General features: G+C 40.5%; 3 protein-coding genes across 5 annotated transcripts in view; 2 read left to right on the top strand and 1 right to left on the bottom strand.

Annotated features, from left to right (window-relative positions):
- Positions 1-10,217, top strand: part of kntc1 (kinetochore associated 1) — an 80,061-nt gene extending 69,844 nt beyond the window's left edge. Inside the window, exons 60-61 of one of the 3 annotated variants that reach the window (XM_062025784.1) lie at positions 1,707-1,793; positions 9,830-10,217. In XM_062025784.1, coding sequence (XP_061881768.1) covers positions 1,707-1,776 — 70 coding nt within the window. In that variant the 3' untranslated portion in view covers positions 1,777-1,793; positions 9,830-10,217. Of the gene's footprint in view, positions 1-1,706; positions 1,794-1,871; positions 2,063-9,829 lie in introns of those variants that run through there. The other 2 variants (XM_062025783.1, XM_062025785.1) reach the window with 2 other exon arrangements.
- Positions 4,550-6,669, bottom strand: LOC133632041 (hydroxycarboxylic acid receptor 2-like). Its single transcript, XM_062024276.1, has one exon. It carries the CDS (start codon positions 6,619-6,621, stop codon positions 5,647-5,649), a length of 975 nt encoding a protein of 324 aa, XP_061880260.1. The 5' UTR covers positions 6,622-6,669; the 3' UTR covers positions 4,550-5,646.
- A 1,471-nt stretch (positions 10,218-11,688) lies between the features above and the next one.
- Positions 11,689-26,556, top strand: part of hip1rb (huntingtin interacting protein 1 related b) — a 63,088-nt gene continuing 48,220 nt past the window's right edge. Inside the window, exons 1-3 of the mRNA XM_062025782.1 lie at positions 11,689-12,004; positions 25,354-25,417; positions 25,658-25,800. Coding sequence (XP_061881766.1) covers positions 11,924-12,004; positions 25,354-25,417; positions 25,658-25,800 — 288 coding nt within the window. The 5' untranslated portion in view covers positions 11,689-11,923. The remainder of the gene's footprint in view (positions 12,005-25,353; positions 25,418-25,657; positions 25,801-26,556) is intronic.

The raw sequence follows: 26,556 nt of genomic DNA, 5'->3' as shown, positions 1-26,556 counted from the left end.
AGCTTTTCCTGTGAAATTGCGACTGTTATCGAGTAAAATTCCAACTTTTATCATAACATTGCACAAATGTTCAGTTTTTCTTGTGAAATTTTGACTTGCGTTGAGTGAAATTACGACTTTTATTATAATACTGCCAAAATTCAAAGTTTTTCTTGTGAAATTGTGACTTTTTTCTTGGGAAATTCCAACTCATTTTTCACAACAAGCTTTTTTATATTTTTATTATAATATAGGCAAAAAGTTTTCTTATAAAATTGTGACTTGTCGAGTAAAATAACTTCATAAAGTTGCCAACATTTTAAGCTTTTCCTGTGTAATTGCGACTGTTATCGAGTAAAATTCCAACTTTTATCATAAAATTGCGTAAATGTTCAGTTTTTCTTGTAAAATTTTGACTTGCGTTGAGTGAAATTACGACTTTTATTATAATACTGCCAAAATTCTAAGTTTTTCTTGTGAAATTGCGACTGTTATCGAGTAAAATTCCAACTTTTATCATAACATTGCACAAATGTTCAGTTTATTTTGTAAGATTTTGACTTGCGTTGAGTGAAATTACGACTTTTATTATAATACTGCCAAAATTCTAAGTTTTTCTTGTGAAATTGTGACCTTTTTCTTGGAAAATTCCAACTCATTTTTCACAACAGGCTTTTTATATTTTTATTATAATATAGGCAAAAAGTTTTCTTATAAAATTGTGACTTGTCGAGTAAAACATCTTCATAAAGTTGCCAACATTTTAAGCTTTTCTTGTGAAATTGCGACTGTTATCGAGTAAAATTCCAACTTTTATCATAACATTGCACAAATGTTCAGTTTTTCTTGTGAAATTTTGACTTGCGTTGAGTGAAATTACGACTTTTATTATAATACTGCCAAAATTCAAAGTTTTTCTTGTGAAATTGTGACTTTTTTCTTGGGAAATTCCAACTCATTTTTCACAACAAGCTTTTTTATATTTTTATTATAATATAGGCAAAAAGTTTTCTTATAAAATTGTGACTTGTCGAGTAAAATAACTTCATAAAGTTGCCAACATTTTAAGCTTTTCCTGTGTAATTGCGACTGTTATCGAGTAAAATTCCAACTTTTATCATAAAATTGCGCAAATGTTCAGTTTTTCTTGTAAATTTTGACTTGCGTTGAGTGAAATTACGACTTTTATTATAATACTGCCAAAATTCTAAGTTTTTCTTGTGAAATTGTGACCTTTTTCTTGTGAAATTCCAAATCAACTCTTAATATTCAAGTTTAAAACATATCAAGTGCACTTTTCCGGGAGGAGCTCAAAGTAAAGCCGCTGCTCCTCCACATGGAGAGGAGCCAGATGAGGTGGTTCGGGCATCTGGTCAGGATGCCACCCGAACGCCTCCCTAGGGAGGTGTTTTGGGCACGTCCGACCGGTTGCAGGCCACGGGGAAGACCCAGGACACGTTGGGAAGACTATGTCTCCCGGCTGGTCTGTGAACGCCTCGGGATCCCCCGGGAGGAGCTGGACGAATTGGCTGGGGAGAGGGAAGTCTGGGAAGAAGAAGGACGGATGGAGATATGCTCTGTGTTGACAGTGCAGTCAGTTAGTTTTATTGCAATAACGAAGCAGCACCAAGGAGATGACAAAAAAACTCACACGGTGTAATAAAACCATCAGCACAGTAACTACAAGTCTTAAAGGTACAGTATGAGATGTTTACTCTGCTCCTCAGTCAGGACGACGCTCGCTGGCTGGTGCAAGAGTACACCAAACAAAGAGAAGATCCCACAGGAAAACGATGAAAAAAAACCTCCTCGAGGTAACAACATTATTGATTTATGTAATACAGTTAGACACGTACTGTACAGCTTTGTGTTTTTTATTTGTATTATTTAAGTTGTAAAATGTTTTTCCTGTAGGACCGAGCAGAATGGAGTCTGCCTTCATCAATCTTTCGTATGAAAAACCATATTTATAGTACTCCCTTTTTTATATTCATATAAATAATTCCCCCACTGTTAAGTAGTGTCAAGTGATATTATTGTATGAACAATGCTCATGTCAAATTGTGTCAATCATAATCCAATAAATGCTTCAATTAATGCTTCCATTCTATTAAGTCTCCTGGCCCCTTGATGCTCCCTGCTTGGCACTCAGCATCAAGGGTTGGAATTGGGGGTTAAATCACCAAAAAGGATTCCCGGGCGCGGCCACCGCTGCTGCTCACTGCTCCCCTCACCTCCCAGGGGGGTGATCAAGGGTGATGGGTCAAATGCAGAGAATCATTTCGCCACATCTAGTGTGTGTGTGACAATCATTGGTACTTTAACTTTATTATTCTTATTATAAATGTCAGTTCTCTATTCAGGCTCTTGCAGCCATTTAGGGAAACTCAGAAGTTTCTGAATGAGTAAAGAGAATGACAAGTTATCATCACCACCAAAAGGTTTTTTGTACAAAAATATGTGTGAAGTCTTTTTTTCGAGGATCAAGCTTTTTTATTTCCTCCCCTGAAATGCACACAGAAAAGGTGTGAAATGGGGAGCGGTTTAAAGAGACCCTGATAGAGGAAGGCTCTTATGCAAATGAAGTTCTTGGTAGAGCAATTTTGGAAGCGATAACAAAGTTTGTAGCTGCACCTGCAACATATGAAAAAAAATTTTTTTAAACACTGCCTGCATCAGAACCTTACCAACAATGGTTAGGGACAAAAAAGCTGTTTAAAACAGTGGTCCCCAACCTTTTTGTACTTGCGGACCGGTCAATGCTTGAAAATTTGTCCCACGGGGAGGGGTAGTAAAAAAAAAAAAGTTTTTTTTTTTGTCATAAAGAAATACAATCATGTGTGCTTACGGACTGTATCCCTGCAGACTGTATTGATTTATATTGATATATAATGTATATATTGTGTTTTTTATGTTGATTCAATTAAAAAAAAAATTATTTTTTTATTTTTTATTTTTTTAACTTCTTGTGAGGCCGCGGCCCGGTACCAATCGGTCCACGGACCGGTACCGGGCCGCGGCCCGGTGGTTGGGGACCACTGGTTTAAAAGGTTGTTTGCTATGTAAAAAAAAGAATAGATAAATTATATTTTTGCCTTAATTTTAATATTTAAGATTAATTCACATGATTTATTTTCTAAAATCGAGTCAATAAAACTTTTGTATTCGGAGTATTCGCGATTAATCACAGTAAATTACTTGTTTACATAATTTAAATAACCCACACCTTGTTTGAGGTAACCCTCCGCGGTTAAGGTTTTGCAGTTAATAACAAGAGGTTACTTATTATTTTTTGACAGCCCTAATTAAAATATAATTGCAAAGAATAAAATAATATGATGTGGGATCAGATCCGATGATGTTGTTGTGGTTTGTGTGGCCCTTTGAGACATTTGTGATTAAAATAATCTCTGATTGAATTATATTTTAAAAATATATAAGTATACTGTCAGGTTCAAACACTGATGACATCTATTAAACAAGACAAGAAGCAAAGAATTAAACAGACAGAATTCAATTTGGCTCAATTGAGGAGAGTCGCCTGTACACTGTACCCTTGTACACGCTCTGGCGAAAGATTGTACAACTCCTCCTTTATTTGACTTTCTCTGACCACATGACCACAGCTGCTTCCAAAAGGGAAGTGGGTTGTAAACAGCGTTGCCTTCGGTTACAGAACAGTTCAAAAGAAAAGGTCATAAACACTTCACAGAAAAGGTCGTAAACGAGTTCAAAAAGAGGTTCGTAAAACAGTTCAAAAAGACGTTCGTAAAACAGTTGAAAAATAGGTCGCCTGGAGGGGATTCTGGTCCTGCTTCCTCTTCACTTTTATAGTCCTTGGGTCAGGCAATATCTTTCTGTTTGATTATAATACTTGAAAGAAACAGAACACCTTCATCTTGCTTCCCCCCCTACACAGTGGAGTTTTACGAGCCTTACTCTTGGTAGGTTTCAAAGACAGCTTTTGCTTCTCACCGGGCACTCAATGTAAAACTTTTTGTGCTAACTTAGAAACAATTATTCTAACATATACTGTGTATAAAAAAATTGCCCTCAAAAAATATTCACGTCAGCCAATAGTCGATTTTTTTATAAGTGAAACTATTTAGAAAAATGTAAAAAAGAAATCCACCAACTTTACTTGACTTTTTGCACATAAAAGAAAAAAAAGGAAAACAAATATTTCCCTGCAAAATCATTCGGTAATGATTGGGCTCTCAGGACATTTAGATGGGAAAAATGTGTTGGCCTGTATTTTGTAGCAAAATATATTCAACAGAAAATATCTTGACATTTCATAAACACAAATGTGAAGAATATCAGAATATAATTTGGCTACACACAAGACCGTTTATGGTCAACATAGGAAGAAACACATTGAAAGTGCAGGTAACATTAATCCTTGGCATAGATAGATAGATAGAAAGGTCTTTATTGTCATTGCACAAGTACAACGAAACTTTGTTTTCAGCACAAACCCGTTCAAGATTAGACAAACAAACAGTTTACAGGGTTACAGAACAGGAACGCTGATGGGTCGCCACAAGGCGCCCCGTAAAAGATGGTAAAAAGGTAAAACGCTGGGGAAAAAGATGAGTAAAAAAATACAATCTAGACTGGGCTCCTAAGGGGGCCTAGTCTGGAGTGGGGGAAAAAACCTCCATGCCATGCACACATAAACACGTTACATTTAATCACGACAAACTCGCAACAGAGGGGCGGGGAGTTGGGGCCCTGGAAGGCCATCCGACCGTGGCGGGGGGTGGGGGAGGGGGTCGGTGTGTGCGAGTGTGCTCAATTGTCTTGGGTGTGATGATGTAATGTTTTTTATAGACTGAGGCCGATCTGCAAAAGTTCGACTCCAGGTGTCGTTGAGGAGGGAGCGAGGTCAAAAGCTTCCATCATTGAGGGGTCTTTGGGGGGTGTTTTTCAGTACAGCCTGGTCCTGTTTCACAGCGTCAAGGCCATTCGAGGGAGTCAAATCGTAGATTAGGATGTTTGTTTTCCGCGAGCATACAAAACAATGACTTGTCTGTTCTATTCGTCCATGCTGGGTGCTCTCAAATTCAATTAAATGTTCCTTTTCAACAAGCTTCTCCATGATGTGATCCATCTTGCGATTCAGTTCAGAAATCGCCACAGTCTGTGATCCCACAGCCCTGCCCAAACCTTGCATTGCGACGAACAGCCTTTGGGCTCCTTGAGTGGCTGCCATCGTCTTACGAATTTGACGATACACCAGAGCAATGCCCAGCCCAATCAGCAGCTGCCCCGCGATCACGGTTCCAAATAGGTAGATGTCTTCCACGTCCTCAATGGAAAGGACCGAGAGGCAAATGATTCTCTATTTATCCCAGGAAATCTCTCACGTACCCCGCAGCAATGGTTCCATCAAGACAGCCAGGCTCCCCCGAACCTCTTTTCCTCGTCGAAAAGATTTTGTCAATTGCGTCGAGAGTCCAGCTGATCATTTCCATGTCTGATGTTTAGATTTGAGGACGGCGCAAAGTAAGAGGCTTAAAAAAAGTTCAGACAAGACGAAAACAAAGAGAGCAAGCTGGGAGAAGAGGGAGCGGGAAGAAATGTGACCGCCCTCACCAGAGGCAAGACAGAATGGCATGAAACATTTTATGATATTGTAACCTCAAGAATTCTTACTTTTGCTTTCTAAATCTGACCGCACGAGTGCGATCCGGTCTCTCGGGTCCTCCTCTCGGTGCTGTCGATGGTGTCGGCCTGTGGCAGGTGGAGAGACTTTCTGCAGATGCTCTTGAAGGTGGGACTGGAGAAGTAGTAGATGATGGGGTCCAGGGCACTGTTGAGGTAGGTGAGGCTGACGGTCATGTAGAAGACCACGGTCAGGTTGTCCATGGCAACGCATACCTCAGGCGCCGACATGGCCTTGAGGGCCTCGTGGGTTTTGATCCATATAATGAGCTGTGTGATGTTGCTCGGCAAGAAGCAAACGGTAAATACCGCCGCCACAACTGTGATGAACCAAAGGGCCTTCTTGATCTTCCCGTGCTGACTCAGCTGTCGGCCTCTCAGCTGGACGATGATGCGGACGGTGCAGAACAGGATGACGAGGAGCGGCATCCAGAAGGAGAAGAGAAAGTTGAATTTGTGCCAGAGCCGGTTCCCCTTGGCCGCGGTTTCCACCAGAAAGCTCTCGCAGTAGTCCGAGCGGAGGTTTTGCAGAGTCAAGGCATTGGCGGTCATGCAGACGGTGATCAGCCAGAGCGCGGCTGCTCCGCACATTGCTTTGGAGGGGCTCAGGGAGTTAAAGAAGTGGTGCGGGTGCACCACGCGGATGTAGCGGTCCAAGGCGATGGCCATCAGGAAGAGGGTGCTGCCCGTGCGGTTCAGGGCCAGCATGAACTGCGAGATGTTGCAGAGCGTTCTCCCGAATCTCCACTTGACGCCCGAGCTGTAGTAGCTGGCGCGGAAGGGTAGGATCATGTTGAGGAGAAAGTCGGCCACGGCCAGGTTGAAGAGCAGCACCGTGCTGCTCTTCCAGGGCCGCAGGTGGAAGCAGAAGATCCACAGGGCCATGCCGTTGCTCAGGGCCCCCAAAATGAACTCGACGGACAAAAGTGTGGGGAGCACGCTGACGAGCAGCGTCCCCGTGAAGTTGCAGTGCATGTCGAGGTGGCCCGCTGCAGATTAGAGGAAATCAGACCTTGAGGTTTGTCCGCCTGCCGGCTGTGGAGGCAAATGTCTGAATGAGAAGCGCGCTCGGGTGTCTTCTGGTGTCAACCTGCACAGGAAGCCCCTCGCTTCTGCTTTTGGAGTCATGGTCGCTCACAGTGACTCGACTTGCACTCGTGTGAAAACATGAATGTCATTTCAACACACTTTTATCATGTTTCTGATTTATATTCTCCTTTTAAAAGGCGTGTTACTTGCACAATGTTAAGATTGTGCTGTTTTGGCGGGGCAAGCACCAATTAAATTGATTTCAGCTCATTTCAATGGGGGGGGGGGGGGCGTTGATATAAGACACGAGTGTTTTGAATTCGTCACAGAACCAATTAAGATACCAGATATTGTAGCTGCACTGCAAAAAGTCAGTGTTCAAAAAGAAGAACAAAAAATACAAAAATGAGGGGTATTTTATTTGAACTAAGCAAAATGATCTGCCAATAGAACAAGAAAATGTGGCTTGTCCAGACTTTCCAAAACAAGTAAAATTAGCTAACCTCAATGAACCCCAAAATACCTTAAAATAAGTATATTCTCACTAATAACAAGTGCACTTTTCTTGGTAGAAAAAAAAGAGACCTTTTTGGTCAATATGTTGAAAAATATTCTTAAATGAAGTAAATGCTAGTGCCATTATCTTGACATAATGATATGCGCTCGGCATTACATTTCTTGAAACCAGCAAACTTATACTAAAAACTCATTTATTGTTCTTAATGGAAAGGCAACAAGGCAACCGCTTGTTACTCTCGGGGTCTCCTAGCCGCTCAGGCAAATCATATGGTCTAAAAATGCATTTTTCCATGGATAACATGACATCATCGCGCCAAATGCGTGCTCTTTCAGCCAATTAGTGCGCATATATACAGCCCGGCCCCTGGCCCAAATTTTTTTAAATTGTAATTTTGAAGAATTGATCTGAACTATTTCTGTTCAAAATTGTTTGAAATGTTTAAATATTAACTGTCAGTTTACTGTACTGTGCCAACTGTACTACTATATGAGTACGTATTTTCTATTATTTCATTGAAAATAAAACAGCAAAGTCCATTTGGCTGCCATCTGTTTAAATTATGAGACACAATTTTGTCAAAATCATGATTAAGAATAATTACCTTAAAAAAGTAGTTTTATACTTGTGAGTGTTGATGACACAGCTTTGCAACAGTTGATATTTTAGTTTCAAGCATGTTTTACTCAATATAGGTCATCAAATCTCAGCAACAAGCTGTAATATCTTACTGAGATCATTTAGGACCAAAACCCTTAAAACAAGTAAAACACTCTAACATAAAATCTGCTTAGTGAGAAGAATTATCTTATCAGACAGAAAATAAGCAAATATCACCCTTATTTGAGATATTCCATCTTACTTAGATTTCAGTTTTTGCAGTGCATTTAGGCATGTTTTTGGCTGCATGAGTGCTGCCGGTACTGGGGAGCTCAGTTCAATCGAGGGGAAACATGAAAGTCAACATGTATTGTACATGAAATTGTGACACTCTTGGGAAACCGCAGCGCCCCAATGCCGGCAGCACTCATGCGGTCCCAGAAAGTGATAAGCACACCGCCAGCTATTTAGACAAAAAATGGCTGTGTTGACTTATTTCCAGTGAATCCTGTATATCTGTATTCAGATGTACCACTCTAAAGTATACTCATATTTACTTTCTACATTACTTTCTAAGTGCTGACTCATAATAGGTCAATGTCAGGTCACAATGAAGAGCAGTTTACCTCTCAGATGTCATACTGCCATCTACTGGCTGTTCTTAGAAAATGCATTCTAAGTATATACAGTACAGTATATTGTTTTTCCTTTATTTGTGTGCATGGAGACTGGTAAATGTGTCTGACTCTAACAAAAGATGTGTGTTGTTTTTACAAAATAATATAAAAAAATGTGCAATGTCAATAGTTTCAGCTGTATGCTGCAAATGGCTTATGGGGACATTTTTTGTTTGGCGGCATTTAAAAGGAACATATAAATACCTAAATACACTGCAAAAGGTCAGTGTTCAAAAACAAGAAGAAAAAAATAGGGGTATTTTATTTGAACTAAGCAAAATTATCTGCCAATAGAACAACAAAATTTGGCTTGTCAAGACTTTCCAAAACAAGTAAAATTAGCTAACCTCAATGAACCCAAAAATACCTTAAAATAAGTATATTCTCACTAATAACAAGTGCACTTTTCTTGGTAGAAAAAAAAGAGACCTTTTTGCTCAAATGTTGAAAAATATTCTTAAATTAAGTAAATGCTAGTGCCATTATCTTGACATAATGATATGCGCTCGGCATCATGATTTATTTATTTTTTTCATGCTTGAAGTAAGAAATTATTACTTTAAAAAAGCAGTTTTATACTTGTGAGTGTTGATGACACAGCTTTGCATCAATTGATATTCTAGTTTCAAGCATGTTTTACTCAATATAGGTCATAAAATCTCAGCAACAAGCTGTAATATCTTACTGAGATCATTTAGGACCAAAACCCTTAAAACAAGTAAAACACTCTAACATAAAATCTGCTTAGTGAGAAGAATTATCTTAACAGACAGAAAATAAGCAAATTTCACCCTTATTTGAGAAATGTAATCTTACTTAGATTTCAGTTATTGCAGTGTTTGCTCCACAGTAAGTCTTTGCTGTCGTCCAGCATTCTGGTTTTGTTTACTTTGTAGCCAGTTCAGTTTTAGTTTTGTTATGCATAGCCTTCCCTAAACTTCAATGCCTTTTCTTAGCGGCACTCACCTTTTGTTTATTTTTGGTTTAAGCATTAGATACCTTTTTACCTGCACCCTGCCTCCCGCTGTTTCCGACATCGACAAAGCAATTAGCTACCGGCTGCCACCTACTGATATGGAAGAGTATTACACGGTTACTCTGCCGAGCTCTAGACAGCACCGACACTCAACAACAACACATATTTTGCAGACTATACTTACTGGTTTGCAAAAAATATTTTTAACCCAAATAGGTGAAATTAGATCATCTCCCACGGTGGTTGAAATACACTGCTTTAACACAAGCTGTCCTCCATTTTGATGTCATAAATCAGCTGTCTGTCACTCAGCGCCTCTGCTCTTTTGTGGGTGAAAAATATGTGAAAAAGCCAGTTTAGACTTTTGTTTTGTTCTCCCATCAGGGCCGTGAGCTTCCTTGATCTACACAAACCACACGCCGCACTTGCTGCTCCTACCCGCCTCAAGTAACGTGAAATTCCAGTCCAACATGTTAACAGTTGTTCACTCACTCAACAACCGGGGACACATCATTAGGAAAGAAATGCTTTAACATTTTTTTTTTGCAGTAGGCCACAAGTTAGCCTCGTAGTTAGCACGTCTGCATCTCAGTCTGGTTGAATTTTCTTTGGAGCATATCTGCATGTTTACCAGACGATTATTTAAATGTTTACCATTTTTTAATTTTGTATTTAATAACAAATATTTCCATACATACGCATTTTAATTATAATAATTTTTAAAAATGGTTACCACACAATTGTGTTTTTTCTAGCTACATCCCAAATGAATTGCTCCAATCTGTCCATTGATGTAATAGTGATTATGAATGCTTGTTTTTCTACATTGGAAATGTTCAGTTTGTTTTTTCTCTCTTTTCAATGTTTATACAACTGTACCAATTGAATATTAAAATTAAATTAAAAACAATATATATTTTTTTAAATGTCTTTTTTCCTTTATAAAACCTACCCCGCCTTCCGCCCGAATGCAGCTGAGGTAGGCTCTGGCACCCCCTCGCGACCCCAAAAGGGACAAGCGGTAGAAAATGGATGGTTGGATGGAAAATACTGTAGTCGGCCTAAATATTCATTAAAACAAGGCTTTATTTAACAAGTATATTTAATATTTGTGGCCCTGCGATGAGGTGGCGACTTGTCAAGGGTGTACCCCGCCTTCCGCCCGAATGCAGCTGAGATAGGCTCCGGCATCCCCCACCACCCCGAAAAGGACAAGCGGTAGAAAATGAATGGATGGATGGAAAATACTGTAGCGTAGTCGGTCTAAATATTCATTAAAACAAGGCTTTATTTAACAGGTATATTTAATATTTGTGGCCCTGCGATGAGGTGGAGACTTGTCCAGGGTGTACCACCGCCTTCCGCCCGAATTCAGCTGAGATAGGCTCCAGCACCCCCCGCCACCCCGAAAGGGACAAGCGGTGGAAAATGGATGGATGGATGGAAAATACTATAGCGTAGTCGGCCTAAATATTCATTAAAACAAGGCTTTATTTAACAAGTATATTTAATATTTGTGGCCCTGCGATGAGGTGGCGACTTGTCCATTGTGTACCCCGCCTTCCGCCTTCCAGCAACCCCCGCGAACCCAAAAGGGACAAGCGGTAGAAAATGGATGAATGGATGGATGGATGGAAAATACTGTAGCGTAGTCGGCCTAAATATTCATTAAAACAAGGCTTTATTTAACAAGTATATTTAATATTTGTGGCCCTGCGATGAGGTGGCGACTTGTCCAGGGTGTACCCCGCCTTCCGCCCGAATGCAGCTGAGATAGGCTCCAGCACCCACCGCGACCCCGAAAGAGACAAGCGGTAGAAAATGGATGGATGGATGGATGGAGAGCCGAGTGTTTATATTTATATTTATCTTTTTTATCTTTTTATTTATTTATTTATTTTTTTAAATATTTTTTTATACTGGTTTTATATTTATTTATTTTTTGTTTTTATTCAGTCATTGGTGGAGCTAAGGATAATATTTGAATATTGTTTTTAATATTGTTGTGCAACACTTTGTTGTTTAAATGTGCTATATAAATAAAGTGGATTGGATTGGGGTAGTACTTTGTAAAGAAAAAAAAGGGGAAAAAAAGAGAATCACTGACCTAGAAAATATTGAAAACTTATAAAACAATTTGGATTCTTTGCCATTATTTCATGCAATAAAATGTCAAATCTTTGATTTCGCCAGAGATGGTAAGGTTTGAGGAGGTCGATGGCGTCATGATAGATGGAGGTGGGAGGAGCCTCTTCCGGGTGACGTCACATGGTGCCCAGGCTGCATTTCCTGCTTTTTCGGCCGCTCTTCCATCACCGTAGAAGCGGCTTGGGAATGCCTCAGCAGCGGCTCTGAGGAAAGGGAAGGCGACGGAGCTCACCGCGCGGCCAGCTTGTGCATTTATATATATTTATGTTGTGCTTTTTCTGCTATCTTACATTCGTATTTTGTGGCCATTCGCTTTAACGGAAGTGGAGGATGAGCCTCTCGACGCGTGTGAAGACCAGGCGGACTGAGGCCAGCCTCGGAGCCGAAAGGGAGCACTTTGACAAACAGCAGGTAAGACAAAAATAAAAATGACCTGTCATTCTTTTTATTGGTTGTTTTGTTCTGTGTGCGTTTAAGTGCGTGTGTGGCTCCCAACGGCCTGCCGAGTCCCAATTAACTAATCAATCAAAATGGAGGGCTCACCTGTGAGTGTCCTCTATATAAGGCACCTAATGTGTCCTTTATTTTAACTTGAATTTGAACAAAACACACCGGTTGACTGTATCCACATTTAGTAGGGTTGCTTGTTTTCCCTTAATTTCCATTAAATGTCCCTCCTTTTTGAATGCAAATGTTGACCAGGCATGGGTATCACCTGTTACAATATTGGATGGAAATGACTCAAAAGCAGGTGGCTCCTATTGAATCATTTCAAGTCAAAAAGGACATTTGGGAATCACTTATGTCATGCCACAGAACTAGTTGGTCCTGTTTGACCAGCTCTCTTCCGCCTCCTCCTCAGAATATTTGTCACAGTCAAAGGACTTGATGCCGCCAGCCAGCATGTGTGGAAAAAGTTCTTTGTTTACCTCCACCTTACGTGTACTATTTGTCAGTCATCGCATGACACATCTATTTCAAACATTGCAATAGAGGATGAAATGAATTACCACCAATTGATTAACGTGGACCCAGACTTAAACAAGTTCATCCATCCATTTTCTTAACAAGTAGAAAAACTTATGCGGTTGTTACCATTTAGTGGTCAATTGTACGGAATATGTACTGTACTGTGCAATCTACTAATAAAAGTTTCAATCAATCAATTAGGGGTGTAACGGTACACAAAAATTTCGGTTCGGTACGTACCTCGGTTTAGATGTCACGGTTCGGTTAATTTTCGGTACAGTAAGAAAACAACAAAATATAAATTTTTGGGTTATTTATTTACCAAATTTGCAAAATCTTCCACCAAAAATATTTTTCTTAGTGGAATATTTAATGTGAAGTAATGGGGACCTTGGATAGGTCAATAATTCATAATAACATTGATTTTGATTCAATATTATGTTTTGAGCAATGACAGTTTGAAAGAAAAAAAACCCAGCTTGGTTTTATTAGTCAACATTGCAACTTTTTCTAACTTACATTTCACCTTTAAGCTTTTTTATTTCACTTTTCTTATGTTTTGTTTATTTTAATAGTATTTTTAGATTGTGCCGTGGGCCTTTAAAACATTAGCTGTGGGCCGCAAATGGCCTCCGGGGCACACTTTTGACACCCCGGCTATAGATAATGAAAAATTAAATCTGATAAATCTATGGATAAAAAGCAGAGCCTGGCGACGCATGCATGTTTATCATAACTCTCTCGCTCTCTCTGTCTCTGCCCCTCCCTCACCAATGCTGCTGCACGCACAATTTGTTTTGTTTTTAACCCCTTCTTAACCCTGAACGTACATTGAAAATACACGCAACCCTAACTCAAAATGCCGGACATTTGAGGCATTTAAGAAACTCCGCCCTGACAGCTCCGCAAAAGAGGACATGTCCGGTGAAAAGAGGACGTATGGTCAGTCTATCGTAGCCCGTTAGCTGCTAGCATGCCGTGTGTTGTGCCTCTGTGTGCATTGTTTACACAAGGTGCGTTACGCTACTTAATATGTCCGTGTGGAAACTCGTTCAGTACACCTCCGAACCGGAACCCCCGTACCGAAACGGTTCAATACAAATACACTTACCGTTACACCCATACCATTTAGTGGTCAATTGTACGGAATATGTACTGTACTGTGCAATCTACTAATAAAAGTTTCAATCAATCAATATTTTCACTGACTAATGCATGCAATCTCAGTCACTACGTTTCCATGCACTAAATGAGTCCGATTTCACAAATAGTTTGTTTTTTTGTATTTTCACACCTGATTGATTGATTGATTGATTGAGACTTGTATTAGTAGTTTGCACAGTGAAGTACATAGTCCGTACAATTGACCACTAAATGGTAACACCCGAATAAGTTTTTCAACTTGTTTAAGTCGGGGTCCACTTAAATGGATTCATGCCTATGTGTGAAGTCCAAGTGTTCATGCACACTCTCAGGCCCTGTTTCCACTAAGCCGGATAAGGTTATCCAGGGTAAATCCCACCTAACCTTATCCGTGTCCACACACAACAATGCCACCGTTTAAGACCACCGCCCCCCTCCGTCCGTCGGCGCAACGCAACCTAATACACATGCGCGGAAAATGCGCACGTCATAGTCACCTCCAGTGTTGCTTTGTGTGCAAGTTCTTAATATCTGAACAATATCCAGTAGAGATGTCCGATAATATCGGACTGCCGATATTATCGGCCGATAAATGCTTTAAAATGTAATATCGGAAATTATCGTTATCGGTTTCAAAAAGTAAAATTTATGACTTTTTAAAACGCCGCTGTGTACACGGACGTAGGGAGAAGTACAGAGTGCCAATAAACCTTAAAGGCACTGCCTTTGCGTGCCGGCCCAGTCACATAATATCTACGGCTTTTCACACACACAAGCGAATGCAAGGCATACTTGGTCAACAGCCATACAGGTCACACTGAGGGTGGCCGTATAAACAACTTTAACACTGTTACAAATATGCGCCACACTGTGAACCCACACCAAACAAGAATGACAAACACATGTCGGGAGAACATCCGCACCGTAACACAACATAAACAGAACAAATACCCAGAACCCCTTGCAGCACTAACTCTTCCGGGACGCTACAATATACACCCCCCGCTACCCCCACCCCCACCTCAACCTCAGCATGTCCCAAATTCCAAGCTGCTGTTTTGAGGCATGTTAAAAAAAATAATGCACTTTGTGACTTCAATAATAAATATGGCAGTGCCATGTTGGCATTTTTTTCCATAACTTGCGTTGATTTATTTTGGAAAACCTTGTTACGTTGTTTAATGCATCCAGCGGGGCATCACAACAAAATTAGGCATAATAATGTGTTAATTCCACGACTGTATATATCAGTATCGGTTGATAATTATTACATGTTTTCAGTGCAAATACAATTGTGTGAGCGCATGTTTTGGACACAACACGAGCACAGACAGACAAACTACACAAACACTGAGTGAACACAACACACAACTGCTCTCCTTTTGCAGTGGACAGGAAAAGGCCCAAAGTATTAGGAGTGTGATATTCCCTGCCTCACTCTCACTCAGGCGCTCTGTTTATTCACGACCATCCCCACCACAACCCTCGCCCTCCCCCACCCGCCTCTCCGGTGCTCAGTCGTCAACAAGAAGAGCGAGGGGAAGCAAACGCTGCACCCACACACACATTTAGGACGCTGTGTGTATGTGAGATGTTTCACCTTGACTTGAGCATAGTTCAGCCATCTTTGTCACATGACAAAGATGGCTTAATCATATGACAGCAAGCAGGATGTTGCCTCCCACATACTGTACATGACAGCCTTCACTTGACCACCACATTTATGCAAAACAACTCCCACACTTTGTTTAAAAGTGATTTAACTATAAGTACTTTTACTTTCATTTCCGTAGCTTTATTGCTAATGAGCTGTGTTTGTCCCTGTTTGTCTCCGACAGAGTGTGCATTTCCAAATAGAGCTATTATGTACTTTATCTACATTTCTATATACAGTGTTTCCCACACATTCATTTATTAGTGGCGGCCCGCCACGAAAGAATTACGTCCGCCTCAAATACATTTTTTTGTTTTTTTTTTTGATTTTTTTTTTGGTCCTGTCCAGCTTCTCAGGCAAATCATATAGTTGATGTAGATGCCCATATAGGCTGTTCAGATTTACTTTACAAAATAAAAGTGTAGGATACTTCTCTTGTTGCCTTATTTGTATTTGACCACTACTGTTTTCTGTTTATTTGTTACTGACTGTGGCAGGACACCTTTGCCTCTGTTTCACTTTATGTTGCTGGTAAATAATATGGTTGTAGTAGTAGGCCAAAGTTAAATTATTTAGTATGCACTAATTAAAAGGGCAGAGCTTTAAGAGACATTTTAGCTTTTATATTTTATAAGATATATTTTTTGTAAGAACCGCAATTAATAAATATATTTCAGTGAATAACTTATTGTTCAAGTCTGTATATAAATATGTACATAAAGTGTTGTAATTATATTGTAAAATGGATGGATGGATGGATGGACGTTTAAAACAAAACTGTTATTATTAATTAGTAAGTATACATTTTTTTTAGAGAAAATCATATCATTGTAGTAAATTATGCAAATTACTCGATGTCATGGTGACCACGCCCATAGCCACGCCCCCACCGCCACAGGTATCTTGGCAGTTTATGGGAAACACATACTGTAACTCTGCACTTTCCCAACACATAGGAGTCATATTTCCCAGACAACAACATGACATTAAAGGTGCGGGACAGAAGGACAGAAACGTTAGCCACACTAGCAAAGCTATATGAACATTTCATATTAATATTGTGACCAAAATAATCACGGTTATCATTATTATTGCAGCATTGTTGAATGTACTCAAAAAGTACTTATACACGGACTGAAATATTTTGACCTTTTTCTCTTTTTTTATTTAAATAACTAAAATAGACACACTGTTAGAAAATCCACTATTTTGCACGTTTTGTGTTTCTTATACTATTAGTGTTTTAGTCTTACAGTAGTATTTTGTGTGTTTTCATGTATAAGCTTTTATTGTTTTAAATGTTGGTTTGTACTGTAGCATTTTTATATTTATTTAAAGGCCTACTGAAATGAAATTTTCTTATTTAAACGGGGATAGCAGATCCATTCTATGTGTCATACTTGATCATTTTGCGATATTGCCATATTTTTGCTGAAAGGATTTTTTTGGTCGCTGATAAAAAAAAGCCTTGCCTGTACCGGAAGTAGCGTGACGTCGCAAGTTGAAGGGCTCCTCACATTTCCCCATTGTTTACACCAGCAGCGAGAGCGATTTGGACCGAGAAAGCAACGATTACCCCATTAATTTGAGCGAGGATGAAAGATTTGTGGATGAGGAACGTGAGAGTGAAGGACTAGAGTGCAGTGCAGGACGTATCTTTTTTCGCTCTGACCGTAACTGAGGTACAAGCTGGCTCATTGGATTCCCCACTTTCTCCTTTTTCTATTGTGGATCACGGATTTGTATTTTAAACCACCTCGGATACTATATCCTCTTGAAAAAGAGTCGAGAACGCGAAATGGACATTCACAGTGACTTTTATCTCCACGACAATACATCGGCGAAGCACTTTAGCTACGGAGCTAACGTGATAGCATCGTGCTTAAATGCAGATAGAAACAAAAGAAATAAGCCCCTGACTGGAAGGATAGACAGAAGATCAACAATACTACCAAACACTGGACCTGTAACCACACGGTTACTGCTGTACCACCTAGCAATGCTGTTGCTAAGGACGCCATTGAAGCTAACTTAGCTACCGGACCTCAACAGAGCTATGCTAAAAACATAAGCTCTCCACCTACGCCAGCCCTCATCTGCTCATCAACACCCGTGCTCACCTGCATTCCAGCGATCGACGGCACGACGAAGGACTTCACCCGATCATCGATGCGGTCGGCGGCTAGCGTCGGATAGCGTGTCTGCTATCCCACTCAAAGTCCTCCTGGTTGTGTTGCTGCAGCCGGCCGCTAATACACCGATCCCACCTACAGCTTTCTTCTTTGCAGCCTCCATTGTTAATTGAACAAATTGCAAAAGATTCACCAACACAGATGTCCAGAATACTGTGGAATTTTGCGATGAAAACAGGGCTGTTTGTATTGGGATACAATGGTGTCCCAATACTTCTGCTTCAACCATTGACGTCACGCGCAAACGTCATCATACATAGACGTTTTCAACCGGAAGTTTCCCGGGAAATTTAAAATTGCACTTTATAAGTTAACCCGGCCGTATTGGCATGTGTTGCAATGTTAAGATTTCATCATTGATATATAAACTATCAGACTGCGTGGTCGGTAGTAGTGGGTTTCAGTAAGCCTTTAAATGAAAAGTGCGGAACAAATACACGTCCCGGAAGAGTTAGTGCTGCAAAGGGTTCTGGGTATTTGTTCTGTTGTGTATATGTTGTGTTACGGTTCGGATGTTCTCCCGAAATGTGTTTGTCATTCTTCTTTGGTGTGGGTTCACAGTGTGGCGTATATTTGTAACAGTGTTAAAGTTGTTTATACGGCCACCCTCAGTGTAACCTGTATCGCTGTTGATCAAGTATGCCTTGCATTCACTTGTGTGTTGGACTGGATGAAAAGCGGACGTGACGATTTTCGGGAGGGGCACTGAAATTTCGGAGTGTCCCGGGAGGGTTGGCACGTATGAGAATTAGCGGTGAATGCGGTGTTACCGCGGCACCGCCGCTGTATATAATCGGCGGGCCAGCTCCAGTGTTGATTTGATATCGCCCCAAGGGCCAATTGAAATTACACGGCGGGCCAGAGTTTGACACCCATGCTTCAGCGGTACTTTAACTGGCTAGTTGTCGAGTAAAGCACAGATGATATGTGTTAGTTAAGTTCCAGAGTCGTTTGTGACCTTTTCAGCTAGATCCCCTGCTGTTGTGTATTTATTTAAGCTGATAAGTGCTGTCGTCTGGCAGCATTTTTGACCAATGAGAAGCAAACTTTGACAATTTTCATTAGCGCTGTAACGACGAGGTCTAAGCACCCTCGTGGTTGGTTCTCACATGCTTCTGAAGAGCACAGCTGTGGAAGTAAAGGCACGATGGAGAACATAAGGCAGCTAGTAAATTAATGTCAACAATAATGCGAGCTGGCAGCCAACCTTATGGCGAACGGGTGGCAAGGGGGATTATTTCAGGCTTTCCCTACCTCTCCTTTCTACTCGCGGATGCTTGGCAGATGTACAGATTTTCCAGACAGACCCAGCGTGGCACCAAAGTACTCTGAGCCAACTCAATGGATGTTGTCATGGTGGTGCTAGCAGCACGAAAATGGCGTGAGTCAGCTGTGGTGTTTGCTTGTCTTTGTATTACATTCTGTATGCAAGCTTGGAAACTAAATGATGTATTAAAGGTCCCTTATAATGCAAAAGTTACTTTTTAAAGATAATATATGTCCCGAGAGTCGGTTTGAGTGCCAAAACTTGCTTTCCCTCACTTGTTTGATTCACTCTTGACAGAAGAGGCACCCAAAAGCTCACTTTTGAAGTTTTTTTTTTCATGTCATGAAGGAAATCCCTTGTTTCACATTCCAACTCTGACCAGCCCCTAGCTAGATGAGCCCTCCCTGTGTATACGGCCATTACTTTTTTTTTTATAAAGGCTTCTCTATACATCTTAAAGCTATCAGTCAGCCTCAGATGTGGCAGCTGTAAAAAAAACTATTTGTTTCATATTTGATTTTCATTTTATTTTTCTTTAGCGAATAGGCTAACCAAGCATGATATTGCTAATAAAATGTGAGTAATGTTAGCAGTGTAGCTCACTTAGCTATGCTAGTGTTGCTAACGTTTATGTCCTCCTGTCCCACACTTTGTGATATATGGCATCTATTACGTTGGACAAGTCCAGAGTGCAGGTACAGGGTACGCATAAACACGATGTATAACCTGCCTGGTCCAGCTCCTGCCGGGGCTTAAACCTGGTCCTCCCACTGAGTGTGAGACAGTGAGCTAAAAAACTCGAGCTGTCAACTTGATATTCAGTTCAAGCTCTTAAGATGTTAGTTAGTGAGTGACATTTGCCAGGGTATGCTGGTTGTCAGGTTCAAACACTGATGACATCTATTAAATAAGACAAGAAGCAAAGAATCAAACAGAGACAGAATTCAATTTGGCTCAGTTGAGGAGTGACGCCGGGACACTGTACTCTTGTACAATCTCCAGCACGCTCTGGCGAAAGATTGTACAACTCCCCCTTTATTTGCCTTTCCCAACCACATGACCACAGCTGCTTCCAGAGGGAAGTGGGTTGTAAACAGCGTTGCCTTTGGTTACAGAACAGTTCAAAAGAAAAGGTCGCAAACGAGTTCAAAAAGAGGTTCGTAAAACAGTTCAAAAAGACGTTCGTAAAACAGTTGAAAAATAGGTCGCCTGGAGGGGATTCTGGTCCTGCTTCCTCTTCGCTTTTATAGTCCTTGGGTCAGACAATATCTTTCTGTTTGATTATAATACATGAAAGAAACAGGAACACCTTCATGTTGCTTCCCCCCTTACACAGTGGAGTTTTACGAGCCTTACTCTTGGTAGGTTTCAAAGACAACTTTTGCTTCTCACCGGGCACTCAATGTAACACAAAGTTTTTTGTGATAACTTAGAAACAATTATTCTAACACTGGTATAGCCGCCCTGGCTGTAACTAGAAAAGCACTCTGAGAGCAGAGCCCTCCAATCCTTTTAAAAGATCCTCAATCCAGACAATGATCTGACTCACCCCTAATATCGAATCATTTGTTCCTTATCCCATTCCTGAAATTTCCTGAAAGTTTAATCAAAAGTTTTTAAGCTATGTTGCTAACAGAAAAACAAACCCAATAGAATTCAAGGATTAATTAAAGTCTGTCCGTGTTTCTTTTGTCTTCCAAACTTGCTGCAAAGAGGTTTTGCATTTTGCACCTGGTTTTAATAGCTAAATGAAATAAACAGACTTAGCCCTCTTGACAGTCATTCACTCTCTTTGTCTCTGTGGGTGTAGGTGGGGAAGCTAGCATACATACACAGAAGTTCAGCATGTTGATGTAAACGTAAGGCAACGTAGTAGAAATAATCCAGAACACCACCAAATTCTATCCCATTTCTGACGTTTCCTGAAAGTCTCCTCAACATTGGTACACAACTTTTTGAGGTATGTCCCTAACTGACAAATGGACTCCACTGATTTAGTGCCTGAACACATACTTTACCTCCTTGTGGAGGTACAAAGTGTATAAAGTTCACAACAGTGCTTCTCGGAGACAAACACACGCAGACTTTCAGACAGGTGTAGACAAACACAGGCTCATTATAGTTAAAGCATACTTGCCAACCCTCCCGATTTTCCCGGGAGACTCCTGAATTTCAGTGCCCCTCCCGAAAATCTCCCGGGGCAACCATTGTCCCGAATTTCTCCCGATTTCCACCCGGACAACAATATTGGGGGCGTGCCTTAAAGGTACTGCCTTTAGCGTCCTTTCTCACCTGAAAAGGAGACTATTATATATGTTTCCGTTATCCATAGGTTTATCTATAATCCTTCTGCCATCTCCGCAAACAGCACGTTTAGCACATTGGGCAATCTTCTTCCTCCTGTATTTTTGCAGAAGGTGAAGCCAGGGCTGTCACACAGCCCGCAGGGCCCAAACACAGCCCCCAGTAGCCTTTGTGACAAAATTATTATGCATACACTTAACTAATATATATCCATACGAATGAGTCCGAATGAAAACAAAGCCACAAGAGATACAATATTCTAAATTTAACCATTACCATAACTCATTTGGCCACTTCTTAAAATAAAAGGTTTCGTCCAAACCGCAGTTCATTCTTCCCGCCATGGTACTTCCTCATGGCAATTAAGTGAGCACGAGTGAACTCCAGCAAGGTTAGGATGCCCCCCGAAAAGCACAATTCAGTTCATCAGAAAAGAGTTGGGAAAGATGCCAGGAGTAGGAGCCAAAGAGCAGGGGCCCAGGATATTAAAATCTTTTTTTTAAAGAATGGTGAGCAACTTTAACTGTATAGTGTCCTCTGCGCACAGCAAATATGGCAAGCACAAAATCAAATCCAATGTGAACTTAAAACAAAATAAACTCATAGCAATTTCTTCTGTGGGATTTTGCAATGCAACTATGTGAGTGACAAGTGGCAACAATAGTTTGAACAGTGTTGACGAATATTTTTTTTAAATTATTGTAACATCTGTCAAGACACTTTAAGAAGGACAGGAATTCTACTGATCACTTTATGGAGCAAAACTGTTTATTGTCGGCCGTAACGACACCAAAAACATTGGTAAAAAAACTTATATTTAGCAAAACTGGCCATTGTCTGCCGTACAAACCAGGCCAAAACCAAGTCTGAGCATCTGACTAACGTGTTCAATGTGGTCTTGTAAAATGTGAATAGCCTAAATACAAAAAAGTTAAATGTTCAAAGATTTGTTGTTTGTTTTCATAGCAATATAAAATAAGAACACCATAATAGCTGAAAACAACAAAGTAAAAAAAGACTATTTCGAATTTGGGACAGTTTTACTGACTTTTACTGACTTTCATATCTTAACACTACCTTTGACTTTGGCAGGTGGCGAAAGTGCATTTGGCAAACTGAAACTAGTTAAGAACTATCTTAGATCCACAACATCTAAACCAAGTAGCTTTTCTAGACTTACAAGTGAAAGTCATCCAACCCAACAATTAGACTTCAAAGACCTCACCAGTAAATTTGCTAACAATAAAGCCTGGCGTTGAGCTTTCTGAGAATACTTACAGGGAACAAACGAGCCAATTTAAACTTGAATTGACATTAGATGAGGCTTGTTGTTGTTTTTGATATTTGTTTCATAACAACATATTCCGTGTGCTCTTTGTTTTACTTGCATATTTAAGGTAAATGCTACATATTTACCTGTGGACTATCTTGAGCCAAGACACTTTGGTTTTTTGCACATCAGTGCTTGATTGTTAGATACAATAAAATACCCACTACATTTTTGTTGAGTGGTTAATTGAAAATATATTTGCAATCAGAGGTGTGATAACATGTTGCAAATCAGTGAAATGAGAAATGTTAAGTTGTTAATCGTATAAAAGGAAACAAATGGGATGTATTAAACCAAGGTCGGCCAAGAATCCTGAAAAACTACAAAATTGAAGGTGGCAATGATGGCAACCGATATTCTTTTAGGGGGCACAGAATTCCTAGTAACGGCCCTCGGTGAAGCATAACATAAACAAACGATTTAGTCATTTTAAATGGAGTCCAAAGTTCAGGGGAATAGACTCCTGTATTCATTATACAGTCTGCAGAGCTGTGTACAGCGGAAGTGGTCCTGATATTGCAGCGCTGGAGTCGTACTCAATTTGAAGGATTTTTAACTTTTGCTTATGCCGTATGGACGGTATGAAGGAAAATTGTACCATCATTTTTTTTTCTTCCTGTAACCATTTACAACTCTCCAAGTAGATGGAATCCATCTACTACTACTACTACTACTTCCCCCACAGCCTTGCTGCTCATACGTCCATCTGTTGAGGCCTATGAGCCAGCCTTTGTGTGCCAGAGTGCCTCCCACTCTACATGCCATCCAGTATTCATCCTCTCTGGCGGCTTTCCTCCCGCAAAAGCCAACAAGACCCTCATTGTCACAAGGGCCTCCATGCCGCCGCGCCAAACTTGCGCTGTGTAAACGTGAGCCAGCGGAGGTTCAATTTGCGTCACCAGAAAGTAGAAGGGGGGAGAAGAGGGAGTCGTCTCTTGTTTAATTAACCCTGGCAGCACTTTACTACGGCAGAAGACTATCTTTGTGTGTTGTTTTCCTGATACATAGCCATGAACTTAAAATATTTGTAATAAACGTACTGAGACAAATGCCCAAACAGGAAGTCAAAGTTGCCACATGGTTTCGCCTAAGTCCTGATTGGTTACTTAACTGATCAAGACATGTCTTTATTCATTCATCCAATTACTGTGACAGACCTGAAATCCACACATACACTCAATATATTAAACACAGTCATCTTCGTGTGGAATCATTGTGGCAAAAAGAGATTAAAGTCATGTGTGGATTAATGCCTCTACTGGATGAGTGTCTTGCATAATACTCTGCTTGTTTTGCAAACATACACTCAACTCAACGACAATGTGCAATCACAATACATTCTTTGAAAATAGAAACTATCTTGTAGCGCTTTGGCAGCTGCTCTTGTCTGTTATTTTCCCACTGATTTCTTCGTCTTTCCCTCTTCTTCCATAATCATAAAAGGTGAGGTAGGACATGGGGCACATTTAAGAAACTATAACGAGGCCAAGTGACGTAAGTCAGGTGCCGTTTTAGACTACAGTATATTTTGGACTATAAATCACATTTTTTTTCATAGTTTGGCCAGGGGTGTGACTTATACTCAGGAGCGACTTATGTGTGAAATTATTAACACATTACCGTAAAATATCAAATAATATTATTTAGCTCATTCACGTAAGAGACTAGACGTATAAGATTTCATGGGATTTAGCGATCAGGAGTGACAGATTGTTTGGTAAACGTATAGCATGTTCTATATGTTATAGTTATTTGAATGACTCTTACCATAATATGTTACGTTAACATACCAGGCACGTTCTCAGTTGGTTATTTATGCCTCATATAAGTGAGCAGCCAAATCAATGCAACATTTGCTACAAATATTTACAGGACTGACAAACACGTGTATAGCCTCTAAAGGCCTTAGTGGCCACATGCGTGGACGGCACCTTTTAGCTCTTATTTCCAAAATTGTGTACACTACTGAATTGGGGTCTTATGCCGACATATGGACACTTATACTGCTATCTGGTGGTGTCAGAAGAGTATAACATACAATGGAATTTTTTGGGAAAAAAGTGTGAAAATAAAAATTTGCATGTGACTACACATGAAGTACACATTTGTGTACTTATGGACTAAGTACATCATATCAAAAGATGATTTTTTGTTTTCATTCTAATTAGGGTCCAATAAGCCCAAATAGCAAAGAGAAATAATTAAAAAAAAAAATGTAAACAAACAGCTTGGGCCTTAAGAGGTTAAAATGTAAGCAGGGTTGCTTAAAAAGAACTTAGCAAATAATTGTCCATATGTTATTCAACATTTATGTAATGATTATAACATTTTGATCTGTATTACATGTATGCTAGCATATTTTCCCAAAGCATTTTGATTACAAATGATAGTTTTGCTTGAATGGTACATGAAACTATGTCTATGCCCAGTGGGATTCATTATGCTTGTCTTTAAACAAGCGTCCCTTGTCTCCATTTGTGGACCTATCTGAAGTTGTAGATGTAGCAAGTCAAACGTTACCAGCTGAACTTGTGCTTCTTCCTTCCTGTTGTCCTGTCATTGTTGACTCTCGTCTTGCCTGCTGAACCGGTTGCGACCTCAATAGCTGCACAATGCTCGAAGATATCATCTTATGTGGGAACATCAGCTCCTTTTTTTAAATTTTTTACTGAAGATGTACAAGGAGTATCAGGCAACTGACTCAAAAGATGCATTAGGTAACTGCAAAAAAAAAAAAAAGACATCGGGAATGCTGCCGCATTAGGGGCTCAGACTGTGCTGTTTGTCTTGGGTATTTTGTATTTAATACAAAGTCAGCTCGTGCATAGAGACTTTTTCATAGTGTTAGCTTAGTATTAATTATCTTAGTGTCTCTGATGTGTTTGTATTTTTCCTTTTCAGCTGAGCAGCATCAGCAAAGCCATCAACTCTACTGAGACGCCTGTGAAGGAGAAACATGCACGACGTATCCTTGCAAAAAGACTGAAGAGTACACACCTCCACCAAATTAGAAGAAACTATATCATGGATTGGACTTGTCACTTGACAGTGTTGTTGCACTCCAATCCTGTAGGTGGCAGTAATAATATCTTTACACAATCATTGACCACTTGTTGCAACAATTGAGTCCCACGTTTAAGGGGTCTTGTAAGTCCCTGCTTTACTTTTCTGTGATGTTTTGAGCGTCCTTAACCGCCGCTGCCAGGCATCATCCTGGGCACCCACAGGGAGAAGGGGGCCTTCACCTTCTGGTCCTATGCACTAGGCTTCCCCCTGGCCAGCAGCTCCATCCTCAGCTGGAAGTTCTGCCATGTGCTGCACAAAGTGCTGCGGGACGGACACCGCAATGTGAGGCCTTTATTTATTCTCCCACTCCGTAGTGGCTTACTAGAAATTAATTGTTTCAATTGTCATGTTGTGTCAAAGTTTTCTGGTTTAATATTTTACTGAATGTTTTAATTATATATAGTACTTATCATATTTTTTATTTCCTTAAAAATATTATAGATTGGATTAATGGTGACTCAGAGAGTATGGGGTATCGGACTGTCTGATTGTGGCGGTCCGCTCCCTGTATGATCAGTGTCAGAGCTTGGTCCGCATTGCCGGCAGTAAGTCGGACACGTTTCCAGTGAGGGTTGGACTCCGCCAAGGCTGCCCTTTGTCACCGATTCTGTTCATAACTTTTATGGACAGAATTTCTAGGCGCAGTCAAGGCGTTGAGGGGATCCGGTTTGGTGGCTGCGGGATTAGGTCTCTGCTTTTTGCAGATGATGTGGTCCTGATGGCTTCATCTGGCCAGGATCTTCAGCTCTCACTGGACCGGTTCGCAGCTGAGTGTGAAGCGACTGGGATGAGAATCAGCACCTCCAAGTCCGAGTCCATGGTTCTCGCCCGGAAAAGGGTGGAGTGCCATCTCCGGGTTGGGGAGGAGATCTTGCCCCAAGTGGAGGAGTTCAAGTACCTCGGAGTCTTGTTCACGAGTGAGGGAAGAGTGGATCGTGAGATCGACAGGCGGATTGGTACGGCGTCTTCAGTAATGCGGGCGCTGTATCGGTCCGTTGTGGTGAAGAAGGAGCTGAGCCGCAAGGCAAAGCTCTCAAT

The sequence above is a fragment of the Entelurus aequoreus genome, linkage group LG17 (genome assembly GCF_033978785.1).
Source record: "Entelurus aequoreus isolate RoL-2023_Sb linkage group LG17, RoL_Eaeq_v1.1, whole genome shotgun sequence".
Classification (NCBI taxonomy): Eukaryota; Metazoa; Chordata; class Actinopteri; order Syngnathiformes; family Syngnathidae; genus Entelurus; species Entelurus aequoreus.
Note: the sequence above shows the minus strand (reverse complement) of the source record. Positions and strands in the feature narration are given on the sequence as shown.